Source organism: Brassica oleracea, chromosome C6 (assembly GCF_000695525.1).
Source record: "Brassica oleracea var. oleracea cultivar TO1000 chromosome C6, BOL, whole genome shotgun sequence".
NCBI lineage: Eukaryota > Viridiplantae > Streptophyta > Magnoliopsida > Brassicales > Brassicaceae > Brassica > Brassica oleracea.
Genome location: NC_027753.1, coordinates 36,291,147 through 36,312,086, shown reverse-complemented (window position 1 = coordinate 36,312,086; position 20,940 = coordinate 36,291,147). Strand labels below are relative to the sequence as shown.

Below are 20,940 nucleotides of genomic sequence, written 5' to 3'. Positions count from 1 at the left end.
GTAAATCTAGACCTTCTCTCACGGCCAGACTTATTAAAAATCTGAAGGTCGTAGCATCCACCATAGGGGAGTATGTCTCCTCATAGTCTATTTCTGGTCTCTGTGAGAATCCTTGTGCAACAAGTCGGGCTTTATACCTCACGACTTCACCATTCTCATTTCTTTTTCTCACAAAAACTCATTTATATCCCACTGGTTTGATATCATGAGGTGTCCGGATTATTTGGCCAAACACACCTCTTTTTCTCAACGATTCTAACTCCACGTTTATGGCTTCTTTCCATTTAAGCCAATCTGGTCGTTGCATGCATTCATATATAGACGTGGGTTCATAATCCTCATTATCCATAAGTTAAAGTGTTACTTCATAAGCAAATATATCAACCATGTCGACATGTTTTCTGTTCCATTATTTTCCAGACAAGACATAGTTTATTGAGATCTCATTATTATCTGCACCATCAGTACCATGAATCTTGGCGTCCCAAGAATCATTGTTTGGCACATCAGGGCCGGCCACATCAGTGGCATCAGGTCCGGCCATGTCTAAAGCCATAGGGCTGGACGCGGCCACATCACGGGCTGGATCGGTCGCGGCCATGTCTGGTGTCTTATGAACCTTGGTTTCATTTTGTGCACCTTTCTTTGTTTTCCGAGGGTTCTTATCTTTGAAACCTATTGGTCTACCACGTTTCACACGTTGTCTAGACTCTGTAGCAACTTGATTGTGTCCTTCTTGAACATCAATTCTTATTGGTGCATTAGCAGCTGGTATATATGACTTTGTCACTCTTTTCGGGTCAACAAAGAAATCTGGCAATTGATTAGCTAGCTTTTGTAAATGAATGATCTTTTGAACTTCTAGATCACATTCTTGAGTTCGAGGATCTTGCCAAGTTATGGATGTTTGATTCCATGAGATTTATTTTACCATTTTACTGCTATTTCCCCCTTATGTTGGAAATTTGGATTCATTAAAATGACAATACGCGTATCTGGCCTTAAACAAATCACCCGTAGTTGGCTCGAGATACTTTAAAATCGTGGGGGAATAAAATCCAACATATATCCCCATCCGCCTTTGAGGTCCCATCTTTGTTCTCTGTGGTGGAGCTATTGGAACATAAAGCCGAATGTCCTAAGATGGGATACGTCTAGCTCATGACCCGTAAGTAATTGTAATGGGGAATACTTATGTTCACTTGATGGCCTGATGCGTTTTATAAATGATTCGGCCAAGCCGTTCTGTGTATGTACATGTGCCACGGAGTGTTCCACACTTACTCCCATGGACATACAATAATCATTAAATGCTTGGGAAGTGAACTCACCAGCATTGTCTAGACGTATAGTCTTTAAAGGAAGATCTGGAAAATGGGCTCGTAATCGAATTATCTAAGCAAGCAACCTAGCAAATGCTTGGTTTCAGGATGATAGGAGACAAACATGCGACCATCTAGTGGACGCATCAATGATGACCATGAAATATTGAAATGTCCCACAAGGTGGGTGAATTGGTCCACAGATGTCTCCTTGAATCCTTTCCAGAAAGTTTATAATCTCCTTAGTAACTTTAAATGGTGATGGCCTAGAAATGAGTTTCCCTTGGGAACAAGCAACACAAGATAGGTGCTTAGGGATGATTCGTTTCTCTTTAAGGGAATGGCCGTTTGAGTTCATGATCAGTTTACGCATCCTGAACGAACCGGGATGGCCAAGCCGGTTGTGCCATAAAGTGAAGTTATCGATTGCCTCTTTGTTAAAAGTGGCATTGGCCTCGATCATACTGACTTTAGTATGGTAAAGACCAGTAGATAATGCGGGTATGGATTCTAAGTCTTTATTATGACCTTGGGAGAGATCAATGATCTGGAGGAACTCTTTGTGTCCTTCGCCCTTGGTTTCAATATGATAGCCATTCAATCGAATGTCTTTAAAGCTAAATAGACTTCTCTTAGAGTTGGGTGAATACAAGGCATCTGATATCTCAAGATGTGTACCCATAGGCAACAAGATATTGGCCTGGTCGTGCCCCTCTATGAGACTAGCAATACCCGCAATGGTGGAGATGGTGGCGTTTTTCAGAGTTAGATTTATGAAGTATCTCTTATCTTTTAAGATCGTGTGGCTTGATCCACTGTCCACAACGAGTACATCCTTGTTCTCGTTCATTTCTAAAACAAGATTCAAAAGGATGCTACTTAGAGACTTCAGGAACCTTTTATTTTATTATAGGTCTTTAAAACAAGTTCAAAATAAAAGACAACATAGAAATTAAAAACACCAAAACACAGAACACAAAATTTCAGATTATAATGTCGAAATCATACTTCAGTCTTTAAGACAATCTGAAGTTTCATAATCCATAAGATTGTCCTTCTCATGATCGAAGTCTTTTTCATTGTCTTGATAGGTCATGTGGGCTTCAAGATTCTTCCATTTCAAACTCTCTTGATAGAGATCAACTAGATGCTTGGGAGTCCTACAAGTCTTAGCCCAATGATTGCCCATACCACATCTATGGCACACTGATTTACATGAGTTGGTCAAGTGTTGAGGTTTGAACGAAGATCCACGGCCGCGACCATGGCCTCTTCCAAATGAGCCACAATCACGTCCATCATCTCGTCCATTCTGATTCCCTCGTCCGCGGCCAAAGGAACTTCAGCCACGGCCACGTCCGTTTCTACTTCCTCGACCACGACCATGATAGTCGTTTCTTTGGACATGGTGGGACTCTTTATTGTCCTCAGTGGTGCTGCTGAGCCAACAGGTCTCATCTCACTGTTTCTCATTAATAAATCATTATTCTGCTCAGCAAGCAAGAGACAAGAAATAAGATCAGCATAGGTCTTAAAACCTTTCTCATGGTATTGTTGTTGTAACAACACATTGCTTGTGTGGAAAGTGGAAAAGGTTTTCTCAAGCATATCCTCATCCGTAATACTTTCACCACACAGTTTCAATTTTGAAACGATCTTAAACATGGTCGAGTTGTACTCATCCATGGACTTATAGTCTTGGATTCCTAGATCTCTCCAATCAGACTGAGCCTTAGGTAAGATCACCGTTCTCTGGTGATCATATCTCGATATTCGTTCGAAAGATCTAGTGGATTCTCAATGGTTAGATATTGTTCCTTGAGACGCTCAGCTAGATGATGACGAATAACGAATGATCATGATGGCTCTGTAACGATCCTTCTCATTAGGATTACTGTTCTCGGTGATACATTCACCGAGACCCTTGGATTTCAAGATTATCACCGAGACCCTTGGATTTCAAGATGATCTTAGTATCAAGCGCCCATTGAAGGTAATTATCTCCAGAGAGATTTAGGGCAGTAAAATCCAGGTTGTTGATTTTCGACATCTGAAATCATAGATTAATATCTTTAGATCTTTTAGGAATATGGTTTAAACGAATAGGGTTTTAAGTTTAAACAATCAATCAATCAAGCCTAACGGCCAAGATCTATGCCTCACGGCCAATCAGCAAGCCGCGCGACCAAGTATGCAATCAGTTCGATATTATGCATATAGTTTGTCATGTAATTGCAATCCTAACATTCAATGTTTCTATATGATGCAATCAATACAAACAAAATTCGGCCAAGCAAATAACAAACCACATGGCTGCTTGATTTCGATTTAATATCATTCCTAAAGTTCTAAATGCAATTTTCAATCATACAATTGTGATCAGATTCGGATATGAATGCAATAAGGCCACACGGCCACGAGTATGATCAGGTCTAGAATTATTAACCTAGAATGCAGCAAAGCCACACAGCCACAATTCAGATTTGGTTTCAAAATAATCTAGACTAGGTTATTGGGGTTTCAATTTAAACAAGTCAAGCAATCTCAATTCATTCAGATTCAAGTTTAAACAATCTTAATCAATAGTTCTAGATGATCAATCAATCAATCAAGATTCAATTTTAAACAATAAAAATCGATTTTTCAATTTTAGGGTTTTAGGGATTTTCGAAATTTGATCTTTGATCAAGGAGATTTGATTTGAGATTCAAAAACCTTTAAGGCTTTGATTTTAATCAATCTCGATTATAGGGTTTAGGTGATCGAACTTATTCGAGCTTCGATTTACTCTTTAGGGATTGATCAATTATCCTATGGCTTTCATCTTAGAGATTAAGTTTTAGGGTTTCAATCTTTACAAACAACCAGATTCGATTCTTATATTTTCAGAATTCGAATTACCTTTAGTTTGATGATTGTTGAAACCAGACCACCAAAGATGAACCTCTAGCTGGGACGAACGGATAGAGCTGGACACGAGCTGATCGCTGTCGGATCGCGAACGGCTGAGACGGAGAACGTGTGCCTATCGCTATTGGGTCTCGGACGGTACGCTTGCAGTCGGGATCGCGAGCTGAGGCTGAGACGGACGCAAGCTGTGGCTGAGATGGGAACGCGAGCTGAGACGGAACAGGGAACGCCTAGGGTTAGGGTTCGTCGGGTTCGTCGGATTAGGGTTAGATGAATGCGCCGACTAGGTTTAGGGTTTTAGGGTTTGCGATTTTGGTTTCTTAGGCTCAGGGTGTTTAGAGACTATTGTGGTGATAACGTGTTGTGAAACTTAGGATTTAGAGCTGTAAGTTTCTGTATATTATTAATCATAACATAAGGTGCCCTTATATATGAGAGTTTATAAAGAGAAAAACGGAAAAACATAATATGGAAAGATTACAAATTATAAACATAAAGGGAAAAGGAAATAGAGTTTTCTTTTCTCTAACTAAAGTAAGCTACCTCTCTCTTTCTCTGTACCGTGGCCGCCTCTATAAATCAGTTATAGATCGGACCGGTTATGGTCATCCATCAATTGATTTATATCTATCAACTTGATACAAACTGAAACATTATCCCCAAGATGAAAGTTGTTAGTTTATTCCAACAAAGCATGTCAAATTACGAGCTAAGAGGCGGCTAAAGACTAAGTAAAGACCTAAGGACGGTTCACACAAATTTAAAAGCTTCATTGTCTGGAAACGACAACACACTTTAGACAAAAAGCTAAATATCAAATTAATTAATATACTAACTTAGCTTAACGCGCCCAAGATAGCTTATACTTTTTGGCTTCACTACTAGATTAGATTAAATTAGATTAATTAGGAAGACATCATCCAGCAACAACAAGAAAAAAACGATTATATTCGAAATATAAAATGGGGGAAAAGTTACTAATACATTATTGCTAAAGTGATTAAACAGAAAAAGTTAAATTGCTAAACTAATTTGTTTGAGTTAAGAATCATTTTAGTTGCATTATCTTTTGTTTTTTTAATATATAATTTTAGAATTTTCCTAATTTTAAATTTTCATTTTTAGGAATTTAGGAATCTGAAATAGTTGGGACGATTTCAAATAATTAAAAATGTTCATTTTTTAAAAAGAAAAAAGTATTTTTTGATTCTGTGTGTGTGTTGGTTAAAGCAAATTAAGCTCTTATTAAAATGAATAATTAAAGCACTTAAAGACAATAATAAATGAACCAGAAGAAGGTGAAAGTGCTGCTCATGGACATGGTGGTTTCCCAGGAAAGGTAAGAGAGAGAGAGAAACAAATCGACGGAGACGAAGAAAGCACAAGAAGAAAATACGGACACACTCTGATTCACTGAGTTTCATAGAGAGAAGACAAGGAGACATGCAGAACTAGTCTGTGACCTTTCTTCATCTTAGTTTCATCTAATTCTCAAAAAGGTTTTCTCTTTATCTATCTATATATCTATTCATCTCCCCTCTGTATCTGTTGTCTTCTTGTTCGAAAAGCTTTGGTGTTTAATCTCTCTGTCAAAGTTTTCCCCTTTTCGTTGTATCTGTCTTGTGGCGTGAGATTGATGTTGTTTTACTGATTTGGTAATCCTTTCATCTCAAGTCAACGCCTTTTTTGCCAAAAGTGATGACTGTCACAACTTGTGTTTTGTTTCTTGGTCGGAAAATTTCTAATTTCGGCCAATCGTCTCGATTTGGTTTTACTCAAGATAGTACTGTCGAATCAGAGTTCGTTTAGATATGACTTCTTATGTGGGTGGAAGTATATCAATTTAGAAACTTTTAAGTCTCTCTTTTATATCTATTTCCAGGTTTTAAAGGATTTTCTTTTATGTTTTATATCATCTTTGTCCAAATTAGTCTAATCTTTTTTTTATTTATGTAGGTCTTCTTCATTATTCTTGTGTGAATTGCTTGATTGACGTTAGGCATCAGATGAGTAAGAAAGGTTCCACTTTGCCATACCTGAACACTAGCATCTCATGGGGTGGTATGATTTCAACTGAACCCCTAAGCCTGAAGGTGGTTGATGCAAGGCCTGAACATATGCATGCCACAAAGCAAATCAGTTTCCAGGACCAGGATTCACCTTCAACTCAGTCCACTTGTCAGTCTTACACTGAAGTTGCTAGTAGTGGAGATGATAAATCTTGCAGACAAATCTCCTTTTCAACCAAATCAGGTCAGTTTCTACTCGGTTTGTGTAATCTTCTATGTTAAAGACTCTTGCTTGATGTTTTGGCTTGATCTTGTTTGCTTATCAGATATTAGAGTGTTGGTATATGTTCAATACGTATATGTTATTCACAAGAGAAACATTCATTTTGCTATAAAGAATGTTATCATCTCTCTCATTTTCTTGTCTAGGATCTGAAGAAACTCAGCGGAAGGTATCTGCGACTCATACTAAATCATGCGCAATGACATCATTCCCGAACATGCACTTTGCTCCTCCGCAGGTACTTGTAAACTTTTAATTTGTAATAAAAGCAATCATCTGATGGTGGACTGATGCTTATATATCATAGATGGTGCAGACTAATTTCTCATTTCACTATGCTGATCCACATTATGGCGGTTTGTTAGCTACACCTTATCTTCCACATGCACCGGTTAGTAAGACCTTTCTTTAGTATACTTTCTTCTTCTGCCATGCTTTGCAGTGATCACAAGTCTCTTTATCTCTTTTGCAGACATGCAATCCCCAAATGGTGGGTATGGTTCCTGGTAGAGTTGCACTACCAGTGGAGATCACTGAAGCTGAGCCAGTCTTTGTCAATGCGAAGCAATACCATGCAATCATGAGGAGGAGGCAGCAACGTGCCAAGCTTGAGGCTCAGAACAAACTAATCAAAGCAAGAAAGGTATAATAAGCACCTACAAAAGCTTCTCATTTATAATGCTATGCTCATCTGTTTTTCTTTATTGCAACAGCCGTATCTTCATGAATCACGACATGTCCATGCTCTTAAAAGGCCCAGAGGATCCGGTGGAAGATTCCTCAACACCAAAAAACTTCTTCAAGAATCCGAGCAGGCTGCTGCCAAAGAACAAGAACATGACAAGTCGGTCCAACAGGCAAACTTGTCTAGATTCAAAGCTCATGTGCTGCAGCACAACAAAGACCGTGGCGGATCAACCACTTCTGGCTCTGACGTTACATGTGTTTCCGACGGTGCTGATATCTTCGGACACACTGAATTCCTGTTTTCAGGTTTCCCAATCCCAACACAGACTAACCGAGCTATACTTGTTCATGGTCAGTCCAATGACATGCATGGAGGTGGGGACTTGCACCATTTCTCTGTCCATATCTGAGACATTGGATCTTTTGGTGTTGTTTCAATGTTTCCCACCTAAAGGGGAAGTCATCCTTGGCTACTACTACTAGTTCTCTTGCTTGTTGTTACACTTTTTTATGTTTCAATTTCACTTTATGTATGTGTTAAAATATCACAACAAGAACAAGAACTACCAAAATCTTCGGTTTGAAAACACTTTTAATCTTCTCTTACTATCTCTTGTGTAAACTAGTGCTTTGATTCTGTATGAACATGATAAATAAATAAAACAGATTCTGCATTCCACTCCATGGACGTGTAAGATACATTTCTGAATATCTTACAATCTAGTTGACAATGTTTGATATACATTTAATGAAGAATCTTGTAGTTTATATAGTATAAAATTATTTGTTTTTCTGTAAACTTGAATTAAGAAAAGAGGTTGAAAGATTCTACTTTTGAGTCTCACTTATCAGTTTGAGAAGATGTCATCACACACTTAAAAATACTTGAAAATATTACCATATCTTGGACATGTTCATGAATAAAAATATCAAAGCCATCTGTTACCAATTATTTCCTATAAATTTATTTGAATAAGGTAAGAAGAAACCCAGCATCGGTAAGAAACTCTCTCAATTCTCTTAAAACATAGTTTAGCTGGTTAAAGGTATTATCCACTTAAAAGTTAACAGCTGTGTTATTTGGTTTCTTATAAGAAACGCACGTCTCTCCAAAACCAATCGATCCTTCGCCTTTCTCCTCTAATTTTCACTGTTTCTTATTTCTAACTATTATTTTAACGTGAGAGACGTGACGAGAGACGAGCCGCTGTGCCCCAAGATTCTGCTCCTCGATAGTTGACTTAGAACATGATTATTGGGGAAGGGGGGGGGTTAGAGTGAGATTCTTATCGGAATATAAGAATCTGTCTCTTAACTTTTAATTAAAAAAGTTAAAAACCGGTTCTTAAAACTCTTATTTAAGAACCGGTTCTTAGATTTTTTAGTTAAAAATTAAGAGACGGGTTCTTATATTCCACTAAGAACCCCACTTTAAGAACTCACAGTAATGATGCTCTTAGTTATGTGACAGATACAAACTTGTGTTCCTGAAACACTAACAATGATCATACATAAAAACAAAAGACATCATTTTCAATTAATTAAAGTCACAATCAAACCTGTAAATCACTTTCCAAAAGTGATTCATGACTTGCTAATTATAACATATTGCCAAATCAAGTCTTGTCCAACAAAGTCTTACAAGTCATCATTTATCATACCGGTTTAATAGCACGGTTATGGAGAACCGATCCAAGCAAATGAGGGAGGGAATGAACATTTCTTAACAACCGACTTTGAACACATTCCTTACAATATGACTGGAAGCAAAGGAAAGAGCAGAACAGCTAGACAAATAACAAAGATCGGTAAGAAAAATAAAAGACATTTCAACAAAGATTCTTCCATGTGGTTTCTCTGAGCTGTCAACACTATGATTTAGAGCAAAACCCGTCATGGTTCTTAGCCGAAAGCCGTTTCAAGAACTCGTAGGTAGTAATCATAAAGTATAACATTAGAAATGAATAGTGAAAAAAATGCAGAAGAATAAAATTATAAGAATGAAAAAGAAAATTATTACTTATCAATACTAGTAAGAAACAAATTTATTCTATATTCTTCTAGAATAAAAAAAATGCAAAAGATCAATACTAGTAAGAAACAAATTTATTCTATATTCCTCTGGAATAAAAAAAATATGAAACAGAAAAATTATTCTTAATAAATGGTAAAAAAAATTAAGAATAGCAAAAAATGCGTTATTTAATTCGTTGGTCACCGGTTAGACCCATAGTAATTGCAGACATTGATATTGAAGCACATTTTGGTCGCAATCCTCTATAACAAGCTGTCCAACCACCTTCCCTAACCAAGTTTCTCACCGTCTGTCCAATACTCGGCCAAAGCAATACAGATCAGAATAGCTTACAGAGCATTGGTGTTCTGATTCACATGCCAGGATGGAGACTGATAATGCTTGAGCATTGAAAGTCTGTGAAGCATCTGGCTGGTATCAGATTCATTCTCAACTGCAGCTGTGGTCTGCATATAATAATAACAACGAGAATTGGATAAAGTGAGCTATTGGAAACACACAAAAAATAAATAAATAAATAACAATTACCGCTCGACAGTATTGGCAGATGATTGGTATATTTGAAGAAGCATCGTTGTTCTCAGTGGTGCTCGAACCACCAACCTCCAGAGGAGTTGCCCATGCAAGTTTTAGCCTCTGATCGTCGATGAATAGGAACTTGGAGAGCGCTTGAAAGGCCTTCTCTGCTCCTTCTTGGGTGGTGAATGTGACTAGGGCACGGCTTTCCCAGGCAAAGAAGCTGACAGATTTGATCACACCATAAGCAGCAAATTTGTCTATTATGTCGTGCTCGAGGATTCTCATCGTGTTTTTAATAAATCCACGGATGACAAGTGCTGTGATGCTTTTATCCTCTGGCGGTTCCAAAGGAGTGCATGTCTATACCATCATCATCTTCATGTTGATGGCTGTGAAGAAAGAATCAGAAACTACTCGATCTGAGTGCAAAAAAATACTAAAGCATTAAGGGGAAAAGACTAACATATATAGCATAAGTTGAGCACAAGATAATAAATGATCACAATGAAGCAATAAAGAAGATAAGATTAGATTACCGAGTATTATTTATGTTGTTGTGGCTGGGAAATGGAAACTTGGTAACACTACTTGCCCAGTAGCAGAAACGCCAGGCACACTTCCTTGCATTGCGGAAAGCACCACTACAAGAAAACACAAAATTAGCGACGAAATATAACGAGGAAAATAAGTCCTCGTAAATGTATGTCTTATTTACGAGAACCTTACAAGGAAAAAACAAATCAACGTAATTTCGTCGTAAAATAACGACAATAAAGTTTTGTCGTAAAAATGACGCAATTTAACGTGGTTTTTACGAGAAAACAAAATTTCGTCGTAAAGTAGACGTAAATATAACGAGGAATTTACGAAGAAATATTTTACGTCTATTTCGCGTCGAAATTTATGATTAATTAATTTTAATGTTTTCTTTATTTTTGTAGGTTGATTATAACGATCCAGATTACCTAACGTGGTTTCATGAATTAATTCAAAACTAAGTCTGTGTCCTTTCTTCATCGTCGTTTTATCTAATACTCAAAAAGGTTTCCTGGTCTTCTATCAATCTCCCTCTGTATCTGTTGTCTTCTTGTTCGAAAAGCTTTGGTGTTTAATCTCTCTGTCAAAGTTTTCCCCTTTTCGTTGTATCTGTCTTGTGGCGTGAGATTGATGTTGTTTTACTGATTTGGTAATCCTTTCATCTCAAGTCAACGCCTTTTTTGCCAAAAGTGATGACTGTCACAACTTGTGTTTTGTTTCTTGGTCGGAAAATTTCTAATTTCGGCCAATCGTCTCGATTTGGTTTTACTCAAGATAGTACTGTCGAATCAGAGTTCGTTTAGATATGACTTCTTATGTGGGTGGAAGTATATCAATTTAGAAACTTTTAAGTCTCTCTTTTATATCTATTTCTAGGTTTTAAAGGATTTTCTTTTATGTTTTATATCATCTTTGTCCAAATAGTCTAATCTTTTTTTATTTATGTAGGTCTTCTTCATTATTCTTGTGTGAATTGCTTGATTGACGTTAGGCATCAGATGAGTAAGAAAGGTTCCACTTTGCCATACCTGAACACTAGCATCTCATGGGGTGGTATGATTTCAACTGAACCCCTAAGCCTGAAGGTGGTTGATGCAAGGCCTGAACATATGCATGCCACAAAGCAAATCAGTTTCCAGGACCAGGATTCACCTTCAACTCAGTCCACTTGTCAGTCTTACACTGAAGTTGCTAGTAGTGGAGATGATGAGCATGATTATTGGGAGGTTCTTAGGATGGAGTTCTTAGCGGAATATAAAAACCTGTCTCTTAACTTTAACTAAAAAAGATAAGAACCGTCTCTTAAAACTCTTATTTAAGAGCCGGTTCTTAACTTTTTTAGTTAAAAGTTAAGAGACAGGTTTTTATATTCCGCTAAGAACCCTAACTTAAGAAATCTTGCAGACAAATCTCCTTTTCAACCAAATCAGGTCAGTTTCTACTCGTTTTGTGTAATCTTCTATGTTAAAGACTCTTGCTTGATGTTTTGGATTGGTCTTGTTTGCTTATCAGATATTAGAGTGTTGGTATATGTTCAATACGTATGTTATTCACAAGAGAAACAATCATTTTGCTATAAAGAATGGTATCATCTCTCTCATTTTCTTGTCTAGGATCTGAAGAAACTCAGCGGAAGGTATCTGCGACTCATACTAAACCATGCGCAGTGACATCATTCCCGAACATGCACTTTGCTCCTCCGCGGTACTTGTAAACTTTTAATTTGTAATAAAAGCAATCATCTGATGGTGGACTGATACCTTATATCATAGATGGTGCAGACTAATTTCTCATTTCACTATGCTGATCCACATTATGGTGGTTTGTTAGCTACACCTTATCTTCCACATGCACCGGTTAGTAAGACCTTTCTTTCGTATACTTTCTTATACATCTGTCCATGCTACTTTATATATGCTACTTTATTTATGTGTTTTCTTGTAGTGCACGCATGGCATGCTCACTTTCTCTTCTCAACGGATCATCGTTGCAGAGCACGCCCCTTTCAAATGTTCTTTGAGGTTTTACTTTTGGTGTTCTTCTTCTTCCAATGGTATCAGATCCATCATCATTCTGCATGCGTGTAATCAATCAATAATCGCCAGCTAGACGCTATATCAGAAGAATAACAATCAATATCGTCAGCTAGACTCCAGATACCAAAGTCTCCAAACAGAACATCAATAATAATAAAAAAAGACATGAGATCTGAAATAACAAGCAACACGACATTCAAAGATTGTTTTGAGAGTTGGAATTTACCACTTGCGCGAAGCAACAAGCTCAGCTTAGATATTCGGAGCTTTCCTCCCGCCCAAAGGATAACAATTCAAGATAATCCATGATTCTCCTCCCCTCTCCTCCACTGATTTATCCTCTCTTATATCAATCACGTCGGACTAATTATAATATGACGCTTCTTTATATATGCTATGCTAGGGCAAAGTCGGTGGTGGATTTGTGTCTATTTGTAAATTAAACCCCAAGCTTTCCGCAAAGATGCAAAATCAACTTATTCCCTTTTTTTTTTATAACTACAAATCAGACCTTCATTATTACAATACTTAGTAGTTACGGATGGAATATATTTGTCTAAAACGATTTTTTTCCACGTCAGAAGTTTCGTATACTAACGGTTCCACCCAATTTGAAAGTTTGAAAACCGAACCCATATGGCTTCGGTTATTCATCAATCGAGTGGTTCATAAGAGGTAACCAAACCGAGAAACCAGAAAAATAACCCGACCAGAGATTCGATATGTTAACCCGGTTGGAATCCATTTTTTTTTAAAACTCCCAGTTATACGAACCCTAAAAACCACATTATTTAAGGTTAGTTTTTAATAATGTTTCTCTTTTAATATATAACTAGATTAAAAAGGAGGATACATTTTTTGTATATAAAAAATTATATATAACCATAATTATTTTTGTGGTTCTGATAATTCAGGTACGTCTACGTCTGATAATTCAGGTACAATGGTTGTACCTATTGACTCTTGCTCTTTTAGAGTGTTGGTATATGTCAATGGTCATGTTATTACAAGAGAATCAATCATTTTTCTTTCCTTAAAGAATGTTACCATCTCGCTACCGTCAGTACCGTTCCCCATCCACCCTCAGACGATCTTTTGTAATACCGATGCTGCTTGGAAAAGCGATTCGGGAACAGGGGGTTTAGCTTGGATTTTCTCAAATCAGGATGGATCGGAAGTTGGAAGAGGCTCATCTTTTCAAGATCATATCTCCTCAGCTTGCATGGCGGAGGCGCTAGCGATTCGTCAAGCCCTCTTAAGTGCGATCGATCTCAACATCAACCATATCTGGCTCAGATCAGACTCCCAAGTGCTCGTCAGAGCTTTAGAATCGGGATGGCGACCGATTGATCTCTACGGGGTGCTCTCGGACATCGTCACGATCTCCTCGTCGTCTTTCACTTCTTGTTTTTTCACTTTCGTCAGTAGGGATTTTAATGGGCCTGCGGACTCATATGCCAAGGCACGCTTGCTTTCTGGCCCAAGCCCATGTTTCCCATAAACTCTAATTATCATCAATGGAAAATTTCTGTTGTCCAAAAAAAAAAAGAATGTTACCATCTCTCTCATTTCCTTGTCTAGGATCTGAAGAAACTCAGCATAAGGTATCATCGACTCATACTAAATCAGGTGCAATGACATCATTCCCGAACATGCACTTTACTCCTGCGCATGTACTTGTGAGTCTTTAATGTGTGATAATAGCAATCATCTGATGGTGGACTGATACCTCATATCATACATGGTGCATGCTAATTTCTGATTTCACTATGTTGATCCACATTATGGTGGTTTGTTAGCTACAACATATCTTCCACATGCACCGGTTAGTAAGACCTTCCTTTCGTATACTTTCTTATACATCTGTCCATGAGATTTCAAGTCTCTTCATCTATTTTGCAGACATGCAATCCCCAAATGGTTGGTATGGTTCCTGGTAGAGTTGCACTGCCAGTGGAGATCACTGAAACTGAGTCAGTCTTTGTCAATGCGAAGCAATACCATGCTATCATGAGGAGAAGGCAGCAACGTGCCAAGCTTGAGGCTCAAAACAAACTAATCAAAGCCCGGAAGGTATATAATATGTACCAACAAAGAAACAAAAGCTTCTGATTTAGAATGCTATGCTCATCTCTGTTTTTTTCTTACTGCAACAGCCGTATCTTCATGAATCCCGACATGTCCATGCTCTCAAAAGGCCAAGAGGATCCGGTGGAAGATTCCTCAACACCAAAAAACTTCTTCAAGAATCCCAACAGGCTGCTGCCAAAGAACAAGAACGTGACAAGTCGGTCCAACAGGCAAACATGTCTAGATTCAAAGCTCATCATATGCTGCAGCACAACAAAGACCGTGGCTCAACCACTTCTGGCTCTGACATCACATCTGTTTCCGACGGTGCTGCTGATATCTTCGGACACACTGAATTCCAGTTTTCAGGTTTTCCAACAACTCAGACTAACCGAGCTATGCTTGTTCATGGTCAATCCAATGACATGCATGGAGGTGGGGACTTGCACCATTTCTCTGTCCATATCTGAGACATTGGATTTTTTTGGTGTTGTTTCAATGTTTCCCACCAAAAGGGGAAGTCATCCTTGGCTACTACTACTAGTTCTTCTGCTTGCTGTCAATTGCTACTTTTCCATTTTACTTTATCTATTGTGTTAAGACATCACAAAAAGAACAAGAACGACCAAAATCTTCGCTTATCATGTATCCTGTGTTAAACTAGTGGTCTGATTTTCGTATAAACTTTCAGTTCCACTTTGTGTGTTTCTTTTCATGATTTTTGTACTTCATGTGTGCATGTAATGAAGAAGTCTCCGGATTCTGTATGAATATGATAAATAAAACACAGACTCAAAAAAAAAAGAAAAAAAACAGACTCTGCTTTCCACTCCTTGGTTTTGTGTAAGGGACATGACTCTATATAACAAAAGGGTATCAATTTTCTCTTTGTCTATATATTCATGATATATATGCATAATACAACTTTGGTCAGTGAATACAAAGTTAATGAAAAAAACAATACTAGATGGCAGTGTAAGATGAGTTTTTTTTTTTCAAAAACAAAACAAAGGAAGATAATTAAATAAATAAAGAGGTGCTCCTTGCAGATACTTCTCAACCGGCTTCAAAACTGTTCCTTCTGAGATATAGCTTCCAAGTGACGATGCACTCCATCTGGAGGGATAGAAACAATCGTCATGGCTCCCAGCCAATTCTAGTGGGTTACCTGATTAAAATCATCTACATACAGATTCGGAATCAATGTATTAAGAGGATCGGACGCCATGAGGGTGTCCTTCAACTTTGGCTGTCCACAAGATAGCTCTACAAGAGATAGTGGTCTGTTTTTTTAAAAAAAAATTGCTTTGTTTCCGGCAGCTAAGGCTGTAAAGTGTAAACAATACTTTTTCTGAATAAATTTTACTTATTATTCAAAAAAAAAAAAATACTATGAACATTAGTTAAAAAGAATAATAATAATACGAAGAGTGTGTGGAAAGATATTTGGATTTTTAAAACCAATATCTATTGTCTAAAATAAATAAATTATGTTTTCAAATATTAAAAATAATATTATTACAAAGTTGGAATTTAAACATAAAGTAAAATTGATATTTTATTTAGAGAACATACTTAATTATACTGTTAAGATGGGATATCATCCGAAGTGTGAAAACTTGAGCCTCACGCATCTGAGTTTTGCGGACGACATCCCAGTGTTCTCCGATGGCAATACTCGATCTATAGAAAACATTCTTGAAGTCTTTGGAAGCTTTGTTGCGGGGGTTGATGATGCAGTGCGACAAGAGTTCTAGGTTCAGAATAGGTTGACGGTTGGTGCGCTCCTTGTTCGCTACTTGGGACTGCCTCTCCTCACCAAAACAATGGGAAAGAACGATTATCAGCCACTCATATAGAAAATTAAAAAACGTATAAGCCTCTGGAGAAACAAATTTCTATCAATGGTGGGTCGCTTACAGCTTATCAAATCGGTTCTAATGAGCATCACAAACTTCTGGATATCACCATTCTATCTACCTAGTGAATACTTGAAGGAGGTAGACAGTATATGCTCTGCGTTTCTCTGGTCTGGCCCATCGCTAAACATGAAGCGAGCTAAGATAGCTTGGGACCTAGTAAGAACTCAAAAATCAGAGGGAGGGTTTGGTTTACGCCCGTTGAAGGAGATCAATTAATGTCACGTGATGTCTGAAGCTTATCTGGCAGATCACCTCATCCTTCTCTCTTTGGGCACGCTGGGTTAAGGAAAACCTGCTAAAGAGAGGTACTTTCTGGGAAGTTTGGAGCACGTCAACTTTGGAATCATATATGTGGAGGAAACTTCTAAAATATAGAGATAAAGCAAAGGAGTTCATCGTATGGAAGTTAGAGACGGGCTTCAAACTTCCTTCTGGTTTGACGCTTGGTCAGACATGGGACACCTATCGAACTTGGTAGGAGATAGGGGTTGCATTGACATGGGAATCTTTTTGAAAGCAACTGTATCGTTGGCTTGATTATTATTATTATTATTATTATTATTATTATTATTATTTTGGTAGCAAAAATGGTTTAAGTTTTTTAATAAAAAATCAATTTTTCCGCTAAAAATACAAAATCCTGTAAAATCGAGTATTTTCCACCAAAAAGCGAAAGTCGAGCTTTCCTGCATAAATTAAGTAAAAATTTATCGGTTCATTAGATTATTGATTTTTTTTTTTGCCGAATTAATACATTTTAGCTTTTAAAAAAAACAGAAGTAGGAATTTATATATATTTAAGCAAATAAATATTTAAAACTAAGATATGAAAGAAAGACATTTAAAAAAAAATAAAATGAAAGTGAAACCGAATCAGAATAAACAAGACTAGGTACAAAAAAGGTATGGGTTAATTTTCTTGCTAAAATTACCGGGCCTCAAATTATCATAGCGCAGACGGTCGAAATTATTGGGTATATATATAAACACACGACCAAGGCGATCTTGCGGGATTTTGAAGACCCGCAACCCTAAGTCCCCATTTCTGCTTTCATCTACAACAGAGAGAGAGAGAGAAAGAGAGGGAGAGAGAGAAGGCGATTCGACGTTATGTAGCTCCAGTGACAGTGGTTTCAGGGTCGATGATGCTTCCGGTCTCCCAAGCGCCTTCGATCTGTACCGGTGGAGCTTCTTCGAGTCATCATAAGAAATTTGAAAACTCACTTTCCACCGAAGAAGAAGATCTAGTTTCCGCAATGGGTTCTTCATAGTTTTGCCTATATGTATTTGTTCACATTATCATACATTTTGGAGTTTTAGGTTTCAATATATCTTTAACTGACTTCTATTATTTTTATTCGCAGAAGATGAAGTTGATGGTGAAGAAGAGAAATCTCCATCTTTTTGTCGCTCGTTGGTGATAAAGATGAGGAACAAGAAGTATGATTGGTGTTTTCTTTTTATTTATTTTTGAGATTAGCATCTTTGATATGGTGTTGGTGTTATTTAATTTTGGATTCAGAAAACTAAAGAATTTGTTATGAACTTATGAGTTATAATATTTGGATTCAGCAACTAAAGTATTATTTATTTTAAAAATGTTTGGAGTCTAACAAAAGTAAATAAACTAGTGTTTTGATCCAACTAAAATCTTCAACTAACAAGTGTATTGACTTATCCAGTTTAATCTTTGGCTAAGCCCACTTACTGATGCGTCATGAAACTGATAAAGCGTTCTGAATCATGTATTGAAGCGTTCAGGAACCATATGTTCGTTTGTAATTCTATGTCACGTGGACCAATCCGCAAAGGCCTACATGTTTTGCGGTACGAGTTTGGTCAGCCATTTTGAGGACCGCAGCCCGCGCGGACCTGACCCGCCATGACCCGCTCGAAGACAAACCCGCTGCGGTACGGGACGGTATGGGACGGATCAACCTGTTTGACATTCCTATATATATATATATATATATATAAAAACACACACGACCAAGGCAATAGGGAAACTCGGAGGAAAACCCTAATTTTTCAAATGACGAGCGATCAAATGGTTGGGGAGAAGATACTGACACCGAAGGCGGTTGGATCGGGTAAAGAAGCAGAAGCAGCACCAGCGCGGCCGCAGCAACTGTTTCTGACGATGAATGCCAAGATGTACTCTCTGGAGAGGTTCCAAGAAAGTTTTGTTGATGTCACGGTAAAGGAGGTAGATTTGCTGAATGATTTGGAGGTATTCAAGTTATATCACTGCGATGGGTTAGTGTTATGCGTGGCTAAGGACAAGAAGGAGGAACCGAAGCTGGTGTTGTGGAACCCTTGTCTGTGTCAAACAAGGTGGATTGAACCGAGAGAAGATTTCAACGTGAAAGACAAGCACGCAATCGGATACTCCGACGACGACTCAGGCTCGCGCAACCACAAAATCCTGAGGTTTGTGGATTCTGAGGGGTACGAAATCTATGAAATTAAGTCTAATTCATGGAGGGTGGTGAAGAATAATTCCAAGTGGTTGATAGGTTTGAATCAGCGAGGCGTGCCTGTCAAGGGAAACACCTACTTTTTTGCTGAACGTAGTATACCTGATGAAATATATGGTGGAAGCAAAGGGGAAATTTTCTTACTCTGTTTTGATTTTACCAAAGAGAGGTTTGGACCACGCCTCCCTATTCCTTTTAATGACTCTTTCAACAGTTACAACTTACAATGGTGACTGCGTGACCCTCTCAACCTTCCTTAGAGGAGGTGATGATGAGCAGCTTGCGGTCCTTTTTGGTGGTTATGAATCTGGCTTCTTTGAGATTTGGGTTACCCTTACTGTTGACCCCAACCGTGCGTCCTGGAGCAAATTTTTGCGAGTGGAAACGGGGCCCTTCGGGAGCTACGGTTTTGAGCTCTGTACCCCACGTTCTGGTGGGAGCTTCTTTGTTGATGAGGAAAACAAAGTTGCTGTCTTGTTTGAACTGTTTCAACTAACCGGAACCAGGACTGTTCACAAGGCTTTTGTGTTTGGACAAGAAGGCTGCCTCAAATCATCCGTCTACCTTGGAGAAGCTCTCATACTCGAAAACCGTAACCCCATCACCAACAACATCTGTAAAGCTGCTCGTCCCCCACTTGTTTGCTCTTCCCCTTATCGTCCAAGCTTAGTGCAAGTCAACCATCCTCTTGTCCACAAAAGGAAACGCATGTTTCCATCTGCTGCTCAGCGATCAAGTGTAGTAAGTTTATTATAATATTCCTGCTGTTTGTGATTTTGCCATTATTATTATACACACCTATTCTTACAGAAACCGAATGTTTGATTTTCACAATTTTACAGGTTAAATTGAGTAAACGCATGTCTCCACCTGCTCAGTGAGATCAAGTGTAAATTTTATGCTTGGAATTCAATTACCACCTATTCTTACAGAAACTGAATGTTTGATTTTCACAATCTTACAGGTTAATCTGACCAAGTTTGACACTCTTTGCTTTTGTTTTATCTTGGTTGTGATCGCAGTCCGTCTTTGTAATCTCTTTTTTATCTTTTGTCTCAAGACTGTTAATCTCTTCGTTGTCAGACTTGTTTCTAAGACTAGTATTTTATGCTTATGTTTAATGTCTTGTGTTTTTGACCTTACCCCCTATTGTTTTCATTGTCTATCTTGTGATTATATGCTTATGTGTTTAACCTTCTTTTGTTTTTCATTGTCATATCATCCTAAATCCGAAATTTAACTGGGTGTGTATCCATTCTCCAACATTTATGTGAATTTTAAAATGATAACATAACTTTTGCTAGAGTCCTTTTATTACTACGTACCCACACTCTACGGTTTGAGTCTCCCAAATCCATTTTTTTTTTTGGTTACTTTTGTGTTTTTTCATCCCAATCCATACTTCCTGGAAAATAGTTAATAATACCTTTTTAAGGACACAACCCTTGTCGATTTACATGTATTGTTTATGCTGGTTGAAAGATCTAAGACACATACTGATTCTCGACTTGTTTTGGTTCCATACATCATGATACATTGAAGATAAGATGAGTACAAAAGGTAACTAGTTATTTCAGGCTGATTAATGAGCTCAGTGAAACCGTGGTTTCTCTGAACCAAGAATATGGCAGTAGTTCCACAACTACACCACGATATAGATTTGGTATCGCGGAACTACTGAAGAAGCTTATTGCAAGTCCCAACGCCAATGGCTGCAGCGAGATGCCAACCGGCGTGAATGAATGGTGTTTCAGGGAAAAGATCGTCAGCTAGGAACAAAGCTCCACCCAACAATGTAGACATCTTGCGTCCGTTATGAGCAGTTTTCAAATCTGGATCCTTTGCTCTTTTCGCAAATGCTACCTCCATCGTTCCGGTGTGAACAGCTGAAACAACGAGAGGCTGGAAGGGTAGAGCCAAAGCTGATGCAGCCATCAAGAACTTCAACAATATAATAGCTAACAGTCATGTAAACTATACCATCCACTCATCCAGGCATGTTCAATTCGTAAACAAGTAAAAGACTTACACCACTGTCGCTGTGGCTATCATTGTGTAAACAGCCCATCTTAGGTACTTCCTCAACTTCCCTCTCGAAGAATAATGATTGATTACGATTCTCTGATGTGAAAT

General features: G+C 38.0%; 2 protein-coding genes and 1 pseudogene across 3 annotated transcripts; all 3 read left to right on the top strand.

The window, feature by feature from the left end:
- Positions 1-5,511: 5,511 nt before the first annotated feature.
- Positions 5,512-7,885, top strand: LOC106296948 (nuclear transcription factor Y subunit A-3-like). Of its 2 annotated transcripts, none has more exons than XM_013733208.1 (6): positions 5,512-5,731; positions 6,189-6,485; positions 6,671-6,762; positions 6,832-6,915; positions 6,997-7,167; positions 7,238-7,885. In XM_013733208.1, exons 2-6 carry the CDS (start codon positions 6,239-6,241, stop codon positions 7,619-7,621), a joined length of 978 nt encoding a protein of 325 aa, XP_013588662.1. In that variant the 5' UTR covers positions 5,512-5,731; positions 6,189-6,238; the 3' UTR covers positions 7,622-7,885. The 2 variants fall into 2 exon arrangements, with proteins under 2 accessions (XP_013588662.1, XP_013588663.1); XM_013733209.1 differs by having other exon boundaries at positions 5,514-5,731; positions 6,841-6,915; positions 7,238-7,621.
- A 3,081-nt stretch (positions 7,886-10,966) lies between these two features.
- On the top strand, positions 10,967-14,878 carry LOC106298834 (nuclear transcription factor Y subunit A-3-like). The gene is made up of 7 exons (XM_013734971.1): positions 10,967-11,168; positions 11,233-11,514; positions 11,700-11,732; positions 11,916-12,000; positions 12,077-12,158; positions 14,241-14,411; positions 14,495-14,878. The coding sequence occupies exons 2-7, from the start codon at positions 11,301-11,303 to the stop codon at positions 14,876-14,878; spliced, it is 969 nt and encodes a 322-aa protein (XP_013590425.1). The 5' UTR covers positions 10,967-11,168; positions 11,233-11,300.
- A 3,484-nt stretch (positions 14,879-18,362) lies between these two features.
- Positions 18,363-19,688, top strand: LOC106298125 (annotated as a pseudogene).
- The last annotated feature ends 1,252 nt before the right edge of the window (positions 19,689-20,940 follow it).